Source organism: Pezoporus occidentalis, unplaced genomic scaffold, assembly GCF_034315485.1.
Source record: "Pezoporus occidentalis ecotype Australia unplaced genomic scaffold, CSIRO_AGI_Poc_V1 ctg138, whole genome shotgun sequence".
In the NCBI taxonomy this organism is placed as follows: domain Eukaryota; kingdom Metazoa; phylum Chordata; class Aves; order Psittaciformes; family Psittacidae; genus Pezoporus; species Pezoporus occidentalis.
In genome coordinates, this window is record NW_026913188.1 from 1,536,375 (window position 1) to 1,550,441 (window position 14,067).

Genomic DNA, 14,067 nt, shown 5'->3' on the forward strand with positions numbered 1-14,067 from the left:
ACTGCTTGTTGTACACGTACTATCATAAACATGCACTATTATACTTCTGCCATCTTTTGGAATTGACAAGTTTCAGCAGATGTTGAGCAACGAGATAAGCTACAAGCAGATTCACGTTTAAAGCCTGCTGTTCGGAATGTGCAGCTGTAATTGCAGGTAATGAATACTCCCAGCAGAGAACTTCAGAAGGGTTATGTCCCAAGACTAAACAGAAATGAAAGAAAACAATTTTGATATCTGAAGTTAAAGGAGAAATAAATTGCTATGAAGCATTTCTAAGAAAAAGGTCTCTGTTTTTACCTTGAAATAAACATTTTTATTCCACAGTGTTTAATTAGCTTTATGGCCACCTTCTTGGAAATGAAATGTCAATCAAGTAAACAGTTCACATTTCCAAAACAAGCACCTTACCAGGATATATTTTACTGACTGTGCTAAACCTGGCAATTTTGCTATAATCATACTTCTCTTCTTCAGTCTACATAATAAATTACCCTGTACAATACAGCTTTTCCCTTCCTTCTCTTTGAGCACAACTGCTGTTCTCATGTTGGATTTTAACAATTTCACATGCTCAAAAGATATTCTCTTTAAAAAAAAATAAATTATCAGGTCACACAGCAACATGGTAATTGTGAAACTAGTAATAAAATTGTTGACATCCTTATAGACTATCATCCTGCTAAGTCAACAGCCTCTCTGGAAATTGTTAAGGATGGAGGACCAAACGTAGCTCCTGGCCAAGCTAGCGCAATTCTGTTGACTTCAAAAGGAATGCATTCACCCTGTCTAGATTTTCAAAAGGGACAATTTACCCTTTATCAGTGGATAAAAATGAATTTTCCAGACTACTAATGAATTTCTGTCTCATCCATGCTTTGAAATTTCGATACCATTCTAAAAGCTTTTTTCTCCTTTGAATCTTATCTTGTAAGCTCATTTTTTTTTCTTTCTCTAGAACAGCAGGAAGCTCTTTCCAGTTTTTAATAAAGATAAATGGAGCCCCCATGGTCTTTAATAATTGTAATGGAGCACTGTGGTACATTGATGAATTTCCGCAATCACCTGGTGTCATTACATCTTCTATAACAGGCAGAGATCCATATGAACAAGCTTCATAAATTCTATAGCATTCTGTATTTATTCCCACTGGGCACAATGTCAAATCACTTCGCAGCAAGGCATCTTGATAGTTTTTGAAACTTTCATTTGTTTCTTGAGGCTGCCACCTAGGAAGGTAAAGTGGTTGAAAATTAGTATTTTTCCCTATAGGCACTGCCATGAAAAGAGATATGCTTTCATTTCAATTATCTGTAAAACTGAAAATGCTGTCAACATGAGTTTCACATTGCATACACAATCAACTGGCTTTTACTTTTTGTCTAAACTATACGTAAAGAGTCTTCTAAAAGTTTTCTGAAAACGCCAGTCACTGTTAAAAATAGATTGTAACACTTTTAAGATATGGTCCTTTTAGGAAATTTTTTATACTTAGAAGTACAACAAGCAAATTGAAACACCCCTTTAAATCTGCATGACCCGGATGATGCATATGTCAATTTGCTTCACATCACAGTTCAGAAACAGGCATAAAGGGAGACACTCAATGGACTTCTTAATGATCTTTTTTGTTTTCTCTGGACCTTAAGCACTGGAACTCAATTGAGGTTTGGGCTTCAAAAGTTAGAACGCAAAGCAAGCCATTAAGCTGAATCCATCTGCTTGAAGCACCTCAGAATATCTTTTATGTCACAGATACAATCCAGCTCCTGAGGTTCTTCATCAGGGTAGCTGAGGTCTTTCCAATGCTATCAAACATCTTACAGGTGTTGCCTGGCAAAATTAATACATACAATCAGAACCCTGATGCTGTTAGTCAAAAGATCTGTTCTACTTACTTGAAATGAGATCTGTGCTGTGCAGATTAAAGCCAGTCTCTTACATGGAATACAACAAAACACAGATATCTTTTTTGCTCTACTGAGATATTAACATACACAAGATACATCAGAATTCTTTCTTCTCCCACAATAATCAAATGTATGTAAGGAAAAAAAAATAATATGGTCTTTGTACGTAGTATACATCAGGGATTTTTCTGTATCTTTAAAAATATGCTTTATGTACAAGATGGCAACAGAAAGGCTGTCGTGTTATGAAGACCTAAACAAAGAGTGTTAGGAATGTCCTCTGTTTTAATTCTGACTGGTTACATTTATTTGTACTATTTTTTAACATTCAATAAAGGATTGGTAATAATGAACTAAGCAAAAAAAGTTTGAATATTTTCACCAAGTAAATCAAAGTCTTACTGTTCTCTGGCTGCAATCCAGCAAAGGTTGTCAAGCCCATCCTGCTGCAGAACTTCCATTAGCGTTTCCCTAGAAGAGTTCTTATAAACTGTTCCTAAGAAATTACATAAGTAAGATCTTGGATCATGTAGCATTGACCAGCTGGGTTCTACAACTGGAAAATTTCTGTAGCTGTAAAAACAACATATGCATTAGACAAGTGTATGTTTTATGTCAAAAAAAAAACCATTTTACACCATTTCATCTTTACTGCAGCAGATTCTAAGACTAAAACAACCTATTTGTTCCCAATATACATCTATAAACACAGACACACAGGCAAGCCAGTGCAAGTTGTCTCCTGATAGTTTGTCTCTATTCCCTTTGCCCTCAGAGACTTTCCAAAATACTTATGTTTTCTTTTGACATCAGAGACATTATGTGTGCATGTTACAAAGCATCCTTGAGAAACATGCTTTTACAAAAGCATCTGTTCTTGGTACAACCTCTAGTTATAACTGAAATGGCCAGGTTAATGGTAACTATGGAGTTTAAGTGTCATCTACCTCAAACTCTGGACATGCTTAGTAACTGAAAATAACACTGGTATCCTCTCAAAGTAAAAATCTCACTTTGATCTGGGTGGACTTCATTAATCTAATCTTCTGGCCACAAAATAGCTGTCATACAAGCTATTTAACTTGTGGTTTTGGACTCAACAAAACCAATGTAAAGTCCTGGAATCCAATGTAAATTGTATGTCACCCTTCAAGACACCTTTTCACCACATCAGACATTTTTATTTTGACTGATTCTTTGAATCGTACTTCACTTACTTTGGTCAGCATGACAGTCAGTGAAACACTGCTGCAGCTGAGGGGCTAGCACTAACCTTTTAGAATCATAGAACAGAATCATAGAATAGTTAGGGTTGGAAAGGACCTTAAGATCATCAGGTTCCAACCCCCCTGCCATGGGCAGGGACACCTCACACTAAACCATATCACCCAAGGTCTCGTCCAACCTGGCCTTGAACACCGCCAGGGATGGAGCATTCGCAACCTCCCTGGGCAACCCAGTCCAGTCTTTTCATCTTATATTACCAGAAGTAGCTAAACCACTACTAACTCATTAATACAGAATAAAAGTGCATCTAACTGAACCAAACCTTTATATACCCCATATAGCTTAAGCAGTAAGCACATCAAAAATGTTTTTGTGAGTAAGCAGTTAAACCAGCTTATATGTGATACTGGAGTATAGTAATTCCAAATGGGAGCTATAAAATTTCCTATTGAGAGCAATAACAAGTGTTAAAAAAAAGTACCACCAGTACCATCCCTTTCCTAAACAAGCAGTAGCTGAAATTTAATTACATAAGTATCTTTTAAATCCCCGTGTCACTGGTATGTAGTACATCAGCAGTTATGATAAATCTCAACAACAGATCTACGAGAGAAAAAAATAATCAAACAGAAAACCTGGTTAACCAGACACAGGTTCATTTTTTTAAGCTCCCTGATTCCCAGCACTCTTTTCCTGTTATCAGTTTTATTGCTAAATGCAGTTCCAAAGATTCCAATGCCTGATTTAGAAAATCATTAACAGGCTCACGTTCTACTGTTTCCTTACTATAATTGCTTTGAGTATCAGCAGCAACATTCATGAGTATTTCCCATACCTTATGCATAACAATTCTGTTTCAATCATAATTTGTGTCTAGAGCACTTACGTAGCTACTCCTAAAGGCCACTGGAAAATATCTTCTTCATTTACCAGTGCATAATCGTATGTAATGAAGAGTAGATTTACAAATCCTCCATTTCTTTTCAGATACGGTTGAATCCATTCATTGTTGCACTGCTCACTTCCAAGCAGCACAACTGCTACATGCTGTAGTTTGTGAGTCTGAATTAACGTTTGTGCGTAATGCAACCACTGAGTGGCGTAAGTGATCTTTGCTTTTTCTCTTCCATTCAGAACTAGCACAACATTTTCAGCTTCAACTGAGAAGTAGCCAGGAACTACAGATGGACCAGTGATGAAGCTGTGAAAAGCAAAATACAAACAGTAAACAACCTTATGACAAATCATTTACCTTAATGCTATAAACACCCTTACTATACAGTCTGTACTCCAAAGATCTTTTTTCCTTCAATAAAGTAAACCCAGTATACTGCAAAGTAACTGTGAAGCTGTAACCGTCTCTGTTGTTAGTATTTACAGCTTAACATGGGAATAAAGCTGCCTTCATTTTTATTAAGGAAAAAGGAGATTCAGACTTATAAAATAAGATATTTTGTCAATAAATCAGAGCTACCACCATATTCAAAACTCAACATGTGGGCAAACCAATCAACTGTAAAAAAAAAAAAAAAAAAGGGATATACTTTAATGTTCACCAAAAGTCAACTTTTTTTTAAATTCCTGTAATAGCCAATGACTACTGTATCACAACAAGAGAGAGGCCCTCCCCAAAATCTGTAAGAGAATGCTAAACCAAGTATCGTTATGAAGGACTGGGTTGGCATACTACTTTTCTCTGTAATTTTGGTGCAGCTAAGGTTAGACCCCAAAACCACCATGTCGCCTGATATTGAGTAGAATCTGTAACATGAGAGGTGTCTAAGTAAACGTAAACTTATGTTGCTTGAGTGACCCAGGTCAAACTTTACGCTCTGATATAAACTAGTAAGCACAAATATTTCAGGTAGAAAATAGCAAAATCATTAAATCACTAATCATTTACAAGTATCTGACAACAGGTAATTATGAACCTAAATAAGTAAACCAGTGTTTGGTTCAGCTCTCGTTTTTCAGTAACTGAGATGTTAACAGACTATTTATTGGCTGAACTCAAAGGATTAGCGATTACAGCTTGGGAAGAGTAGAGGAAAACAAAATAACAGTAACACACACACCCCCCCCCCCCCCCCCCCATGAGCCAATTAAGTGTTAAGTTTTCCAAGTCTGCTGCATTACTATCGTTTCTCAGCTACCAGCAAGGCTTAATTCAGAATGAGTTTTAATGGATTTAGAATGAGCATGAGTTTTAACTCATGAAGCACCAAGACTGACAGTTTCAGGTCAAGCGTGCTTAGTGAGGAAAACAAAATTCACAGCAAAAGCTGTAAAAACTATTCCAATGAGGTTATCTGAAGCAGACAGATGTCAGGCAAGCACTATTCTAAACCTGAGTTAAACTAATATGCTGCTGTCTTGGGGGGAGTGGCATATTTTGGAGCCAAGAGTTTAACAGACATGAGAACAGACAATGAGAAAAGATTTGTTAAGAGAGAACATCTTGAGCATCAAAATGCCCAAAAGAGTGAATCATGTACATAGTCAATCCAGTGATTGCCTTGAAAGAGAGACCTGGGGGAGAAGTGTTTCATCTATGGACACAGTGTTGTGAGGCTTATCAACTTTACAGGAATAACCAGAGGTGCAGGTGGGGAAGCAGTGACCTGTGTGCAGGAAAATATGAACTTTTACAGTGTAAAAAAGTTGGGAAAAAAGAAAAGTATGGAAATCCTATACTCCAATAAACCACAGGACTAGGCTGCACTATTAATTCCCAGTCGGAACACAACTGAGAAATGCAAAGAGAGATTACAAAAGCTACAAAATTAAGGCAGTAGTTCTAAGAGATTTGCACTACTCACATGAAGGTTAGCTCAAGGATGCTATGGGAAGAGTACACTTTTGGACTCAATAAATTACTTTTTTCCTGTCAAGTCCTTGTTTTTCCTTACTAGTCTTAGAACCCATATGACAAGATGCTATTTCAGACTGGGTCACAAAGACTTAACTCCAAAGGTGTTAAACAACTATTCTGCAACAGAAGCATGATTAAGCTTAACACTGCAGCAGGAGGGAATGTACCAAATACAACCAGCACAGTGATACTCCATATGAAACAAAGGAATTAAAAATGAGAAAAATTGAGAAAAAAGTCCCTCTGACAGGAGTAGCCCAAGTAAGAAGCAGCTTGCAAGGAGCCTGTAGGCTGTTCAAAACCACTGTGTAAGCAGCTCAGGTATGCTGTGTGCTCAATCCCAAAAGGAAACAATACAGACCTCCAAAACGCATATGGCTTAATAGAAAAGTTAGGGAAGTTGTCAAAGGCCAAAGGTCAACATTGAAAACGATTAAAAGCTTGCCCAAACAAGGACATCAAACCTCACAAAATACTGCTCATGAAATGCAAAGAGAAAATTAATGCTAAAAGCAATTTGAAAAGCACCTTGCAAAAAGATGCTTCGGTTAAAAGTAAAGGTTCTTGAAACACATGAAAACCAAAATAGATTAAAAATATACCAAAAAGACAACTACAGAACTGGAGGAACAACAGTTTAAAATGGGATGACAAGGCTGTAGCAGAAAAAATTCCTGTACCTAACTCATTCTTTTCAGCAAGAAATATAAGGTAAAAGATCACAAATATTCTCTCAAATGGAGGATTTGGACCTGGATGGCATTCACTTGGGAATTCTTAAGGAATTCAAACGTGGGATTGCAGAACCTCTGGCAAAGGTGTGCAGCTGTCATTATAAAGAGCCACTATGCCTTATAAGAAGGGGTCCACCAGTGTCATTCACATCTACAAAACAACTGGAGGACTCTGGAGCAGACCAGTCTGTATAAATTCCCTCTTTGGAAGAGTGTAATAAATAGCAAGATCACTGTATCTTATCAAAAGGTAAAATCACTGATCACATACATGAAGAAGCTGATAACTTTAGCATTTTTTAGGCAACTTCTTTGGTAAAAACTTGAAGCCATCAAAATCTATATAAAATGTGTACTCCCTATCATAAATATACAAAATGGGCTTTTTCATGCACCTGTGTTCAAGTGATATTTTGGCATTGTGTCTTTAGATTTACATTCTTTAAGAACATTCATGAGAACTCTATGTTTTAACAATCATTACTTGCCACAAAACACTGCACAGCAGCACATGTTCTCCAAATGTCACCTCAGCTAGTTCCCTCTAGCCTCATCTAGTAATCAACTGGAGATAAATTACCTCAGCCGGGCATTAAAGAAATCGACAATTCTGTAATATCTTATAACCAGAGAGCAGAAAAAATCATGTACTAATTATTCCTGACCAAAAAAAACCCAAACATTTCCCATTTGAGTAAAAAGTAGAACAATCTAATTTCAAAATCCTAATAATTTAAGTAACAGTTATATTTGTGTATTTTCTATGCTTTACACGACAAGTTCCTACTAACCTGTCAAATTATAACCTCTGTTACGTCAGTACCAAACTTAAACTCTGTATTTTTATAGGATCTGCATACAAGTTGAAGTTAAAATAAAGACTCTATTATCCCTGGTTCCTCTAAACACAACAAGAAGATATTTAAATGCTAGCATAGAAGTCTTCCTTTGAGAGATGCATACCCTAAGGAATGATGGGAGGCTATTTTTCACCTGAAACAAGCACACCAGACAGAAAATAACCATAATCAGTCAAGTGACAGACTCATTAAGTGCAGCAAATTACTTTCATTTTATAAACATGAAAGGCAAGGACTTGGAAAAAATTCTCACATCCATACCAAGAAGACAATCTATCTGACAGTGCCATTGATTTCTAAAGCTTCTAAAATTTTACTTCTGGAAAACAAGAGTCTCTTCCCACCAAGATAACACTACAGGACAAGTCTCCATCCAAAGAAAGTATTGTACCCTTTTTCTTCAAAAAAAACCCCTTTCAATTCATGATCATGTATTTACTTCAAGCATTATCTACGAATTTCAACTAGAACCCTGTCTTACTGTGCGATGAATAACAGCCTTTCTGAATCAACAGTTAAGCACATCACTTATTCTTTAAAAGAAAGCTTTTTTAACAAGTGGATCCTGGTAAAATTGACTAAATGCTATAGGAGAGCTACTACTGCAGACTGTAAAAAAAAAAAAAAAATCCTTCAGCTTTTACTGTATCCTTACAGAAAGCCTTAAAAATGATATTAAATATGACCTCAAAGTTCTATACTGTTCATTAAATATAAAACGTTTGACAATTGTCTTAAGACATGTATGATCACAGATCAAACCCCACTTTTAAAACAAGCACTGCTTCAAGTGTAATCTTTGTAAATCAAGCAGTTAACCAGATGCTCACAGGATGCTTTTTGTTATAAACAGAAACAAGCTAGGGACCAGGTTAGGAAACCTAAGGCCCAGTTAGAATTAAACTTGGCTAGGGGTATTAAGGATAACAGGAAGGGATTCTACAGGTACATAGCAAATAAAGGACAGACTAGGGACAACATAGGCCCCCTCAGGAAGCTATTGGGAGAACTGGCTACCCTGGGTTTGGAGAAGGCTGAGGTTCTGAATGACTTCTTTGCCTCGGTCTTCACTGGCAAAAGCTCTGACTGTACCACCCAAGTCTTGGAAGGCAGATGCAGGGACTGTGAGAATGAAGACCCTAGGCTCACTGTAGGAGAGGATCTGGTTCGAGACCATCTTAAGAATGTGAACATACCATGGGACCTCATGAAATCCATCCGCAGGTCCTGAAGGAGCTGGTGAATGAAGTTGCTAAGCCACTGGCCATCATATTTGAAAAACCATGGCAGTCGGGTGAAGTTCCCAACGACTGGAAAAAGGGAAATATAACCCCCATTGTCAAGAAGGGGAAAACAGATGACCAAGGGAATTACTGACCAGTCAGTCTCACCTCTGTGCCTGGAAGAATCTTGGAGCAGATTCTCCTGGAAGGCATGCTAAGGCACATGAAAAACAACAAGGTGCTTGGTGACAGCCAGCATGGCTTCACTAAGGGGAAATCCTGCCTGGCCAATTTGGTGGCCTTCTATGATGGGGCTATGGAACTGATGGACAGGGGTAGAGCAGCTGATGTCATCTACCTGGACTTGTGCAAAGCGTTCCAACACTGTCCCACGTAACACCCTTGTCTCTAAATTGGAGAGACATCAATTTGATGGATGGACCACTCAGTGGATAATGAACTGGCTGGATGGCCGCACACAAAGAGTTGTGGTCAATGGCTCCATGTCTGGCTGGAGACCACTAACGAGTGGTGTCCCTCAGGGATCGGTGTTGGGACCGGTCTTGTTCAACATCTTTGTCGCTGACATGGACAGTGGGATTGAGTGCGCCCTCAGCAAGCTTGCTGATGACACCAAGCTGTGTGGTTCGGTTGATACCCTGGAGGGAAGGAGTGCCATCCAGAGGACCTTGACACACTTGTGAGGGGGGCTGATGGCAACCTCATGAAGTTTAACCATGACAAGAGCAAGGTCCTGCACCTGGGTGTAGGAGGTGATCCTGCCCCTCTATTCTGCTCTTGTGAGACCTCACCTGGAATATTGTGTGCAGTTCTGGTGTCCTCAACATAAAAAGGACATGGAACTGTTGGAACAAATCCAGAGGGCCATGAGGATAATCAGGGGACTGGAGCACCTCCCATATGAAGACAGGCTGAGAAAGTTGGGGCTGTTCAGGCTGGAGAAGAGAAGCTGTATGGAGACCTCATAGCAGCCTTCCAGTATCTGAAGGGGGCCTACAAGGATTCTGGAGAGAGACTCTTCATTAGGGACTGTAGTGAGAGGACAAGGGGTAATGGGTTAAAACTTAAACAGAGGAAGTTCAGGTTGGATATAAGGAAGACGTTCTTTACTGTAAGGGTGGTGAGGCACTGGAATAGATTGCCCAGGGAAGTTGTGAATGCTCCATCCCTGCCGGTGTTCAAGGCCAGGCTGACAGAGCCTTGGGTGGCCCTGTTTAGTGTGAGGCGTCCCTGCCCATGACAGTGGGGTTGGAAGAGGATGATCTTAAGGTCCTTTCCAACCCTAACTACTCTATGATTCTATGAAGTCATGGTTTTGATACAGTCCTATTTACGAATGAATGAGTGCAGTCCCTTTTCCCAGAGTAGAAAAAAAACTAATAGCAGGAGACATTTTCTTGCCTCGCAACTCCATGCTTCTTTCAGTCAACTATGAGCTGCAAACCCCACTTCTTCAACTTTTCCTAGGGTTGTTTTTCCCATCCTCCCAAGGTCCCTTGGCTGCCCTCCCTCTCAGCATTGGTAAGTCCTTCCACATTTTTTCATAGAACAGATGAAACTGCTCCATAGTTTTCTATTTGTTAATAGTTACAAGTTTTGGGCTATAATTTGCTGGTTCAAGTATGTCTTTCCATGAATAAATGTAACCAGTTTCTGTGCTAACTTTGAATCAGAAATTGTGTGCATATTCCACAGTTATCAAAACATGACAAACATAAAGTATTTGCAACTAAGAACTGTTTGGGTTGGAAAGGACCTTAAGATCATCTAGTCACAACCCCCCTGCTACAGGCAGAGACACCTTCCACTAGACCAGGTTGCTCGAGGCACCTGTCCAACTTGGTCTTGAACACTGCCAGGGATGGGGCATTCACAACTTCCTTGGGAAACCTGTTCCAGTTCCTAAACTAACTGCAACTTTTGAGACAAACAAAATAATGCACCTGTGCATCTTATTATTATCTTCTTTAACTTTCCAATACACCATTTGTTAAAGGTAACACAACTAAAGTCAACATCATGCAACTAGTACCTGAAATATGTTTTTCCTGCTTTTTGGCTTCCTTCTCTCCATTGTGCAGTCACCTCAGGTGGCTCAAGGTGCCCTCCAAAAATATGTTGCCACAGGTAAAGACCTACATAAATGAACACAGGACTGAAAATTTCAGTGCACAGATCTTGCCTACTCTATACTCTTAGCGAATAAAATATTTATGGGAAATTAAAAAGCATAACAACATAAGAACATGGGAAAGAAATGACAAAGCTTCTCATATATGTCATATTCCATATGACTTTGAATTAGTGCAGATGAATTTTTCACACACTGGGGCCTTTAAAAAGATTTTTGGGCTGTCAAAGTATCAACAGGTAAGGATACACCACTCTACCACTTCTCTAAGCTTATCTTTCCAGTACACATACCAGCTAAAAATGAGGAAATATTAATCAGCACTTCAAGGACATACTTCTCTTAGGCTTTTCTGAAACACATCAAATTTTTGTGAAGGAATGCATCACCACATAGTATACCAATGTATTCTACAATTACCTGCAAGTAAAGCTCAAATGAACCTGGAAACTTTACATGTTCAAAAAAGGCTAAATAAGAACAATATGTCTTCAGTAGTAGTTAAAGAGCTTGAGAGGATCTTGGCCCCCAGTCTATATAGAAGGGAAACTCAGTGTCTTCTACAACGGAATAATTCAAAGTTCAGCAGCAGTAGTAGTACTGCAATACAGAAAACGCCTTATTCCTCAGTGTGCGATGCTTTATTGCACAAAGTTGAAGTGTGACAAAAATATATATTCTGGTTTAGCCAAGTAAGAGGTCTGTCCTTGTCTTGTAAGCTAGGTTCTATGAAAAAAGTAACTGTTTCTCTACCATTTGAGCAATTTTCTTTGACAGATCTGAAAAACAGCCTTGAACTGGTGCAAAGAAACTGGAGTCTAACTACTCATATATATTGGTATTAATGTAAATTTGCGTTACATCTACCAGTTCCTTAACACTCTTCATGTATAGCTATCTGTATTATTTAGTCATATATGCAAATTTCAGACAAAAAAAAAAAGGCAAAGTTCTGTAACAGGAAGTGGTTCATAGACACTGATTACTTTTGCTTACCAATTGCTGCTTTGCCCCAGATCTGTACTCTAAGGCTCATTTGTTCTAAGTGAGGTCTTGCATTTTTTATCATCTTAAGATTAGCTTCATATCTCTGCTGAGAAGCAACCAGCTCACTCTTCTCGTCCCCTTCCCATGGATTCCACTCTTCATTTCCCAAGGCAACGTGATCTAACAAACCCAAAAGCGTAATTAACATAAAAAGAACAACCTGATAAGTTCAGCAAACGGACGGACTCTCTCCAGCTCATGATGTTAAGCAGCCCCTGACAAGCCTCCAGCCGCCCTGGGTCGGGCGCTCTCCCTCCGCCGGCCCGCGGCCCGGTGCCTCGCAAAGCACCAGAGAAATGGCCGCCGCCAGCGCGGGCCCGGCGATGGGGCTCAGCCCCGGCCCCGTCTCCCTCAGGGGCTGCCCCCCGGCGCTCCCGAGCAGAAGCGCTGGCAGACGACGCGCTGCCCTCGGCCGGGCCCGTGCTCTCCGGGCCGGGGACACGACGCGGGGAGGCCCCTCCGCTCCCTCACGCCCGGGGCGCCGAGGCCTTTCTGGCGCAGGCAGTGGCTGACAAACCGCGTCGGCCCCCGCGCACACCCGCAGCAGCTCCGCCGGTGGCAGCCAGGCCGCTCGCCCGCGGCAGGGCGGCTCGGAGCGGCCCCACCGCCGCTCTCACCTCGCTGGCCGCGGTGATCCCGGTGCGCCGGACGGGAAGCGGCCGGGCGCCGGGGCCGGAGGAAGACGGTGTAGGCCGCGTAGAGCGAGAAGAGGACGTAAGCGGCTACCAGGGCAGAGCACAGCCGCTTGCGAGCGCCCCGCATCCCGCCCGGAGCGGGGCGCGGTGAGGCGACGGCGGCGGGAGCCGCGCCCTCTGGTGCGGGCGGGAGGAGCCTGCACCTGCAGCCCAGGGCCTCGTCCGCTGCTGAGGAGGTTTAGGGTCTCCCGCAGCATGGCCTGCCTCTGTCCCACAGCCCTCCCGGGCATCGCCGTTACAGCCTGCGGGGGACCGCGAGCGCGCTGAAGACACTGGTTCCTGTGCAGCCCGGAGCCGAGAGATGACTACTTTGAGGTACTTCTCCTGTGAAGACGGGCTGAGAGATTTGGGGCTGTTCAGCCTGGAGAAGAGAAGGCTCCAGTGAGACCTTAGAGCAGTCCTCCTATACCTTTGACCTCTGCGCAAACAAGGTAATAATATCTCCCAGATTTTAGGAAGCAGAGGTGTCCTGCAGTGTGTAAGAGGGTGAAAAGCCCAACAACAGCAGCTAATGACACTTAAAAGAATTCTGAGCCCAGGTCTGGTAAATCAAAAGCTTGGATTCTTTCTTAGCTGTGAGACAGGCTTGCTGTATGATCTTGTGGCAGATTATCTTGTCTCAGGGTGCTCCAGCTGACTCCTTATAAAATGTTCATAACTGAACTTCTGGGAGTATTGTGAATCCAAGTTGATATAAAATAGTTGAAGTTTTCTTTGAACGACTGGTACTCAATAAAGGCAGGAAGAGTTGTAACAAAAAAGAATCTATTTAATAACAAGGGCTTTAAGCAGTAAACAAACATCAAAAATTCTTTCCAAGGCATCATAAGTTGGGAGATACAGGGGAAAGCTGTATCATCTGGTTCAATAACTGTGTTTAGAAGTAGGAAAAAGAACAAAAAAAATACAGAAGTGTCAAGTACGTTCAACGAATCCTATTCTGTTCAAGTATTCATTCCAACTAAGGAAAATTAACCTGGAGTTTCAAAATTAAGATTATGAGCATGTTTGGAAGCCTAAGTCAAGATATATTCTGCTCTACATCAGGTAGAGCAGAGTAAGCAGCTATAGAAGTAAGCTTTTTTATTTTTTTCCTCTGTAAAAAGTATTTTTTTTCTGTACATATTATGATAACAACAACACTCCCTGATACTTGTTTTTAGTAGTTATGACTGCCTTTAATAAATTATTCTTTGGTCTCTGTTGCACCCTTCTAACAAAACCTGTTGTTAAATTTTGGGTATGATTTATCTTAGTCTCTGCTCACTGATTGTTGGATTGGGATAGGTTGACAGATATCACTGGGAAGTTGTAAAAACCCTGAATTGATGTCATGGTTTAAGCCCA

General features: G+C 40.6%; 1 protein-coding gene across 1 annotated transcript; it reads right to left on the reverse strand.

The window, feature by feature from the left end:
• Window positions 1-215: 215 nt before the first annotated feature.
• On the reverse strand, window positions 216-12,942 carry RXYLT1 (ribitol xylosyltransferase 1). The gene is made up of 6 exons (XM_062609441.1): window positions 12,643-12,942; window positions 11,975-12,145; window positions 10,880-10,982; window positions 4,024-4,338; window positions 2,313-2,483; window positions 216-1,229 (listed from the first exon to the last, which is right to left on the reverse strand). The coding sequence occupies exons 1-6, from the start codon at window positions 12,785-12,787 to the stop codon at window positions 812-814; spliced, it is 1,323 nt and encodes a 440-aa protein (XP_062465425.1). The 5' UTR covers window positions 12,788-12,942; the 3' UTR covers window positions 216-811.
• Window positions 12,943-14,067: the final 1,125 nt, after the last annotated feature.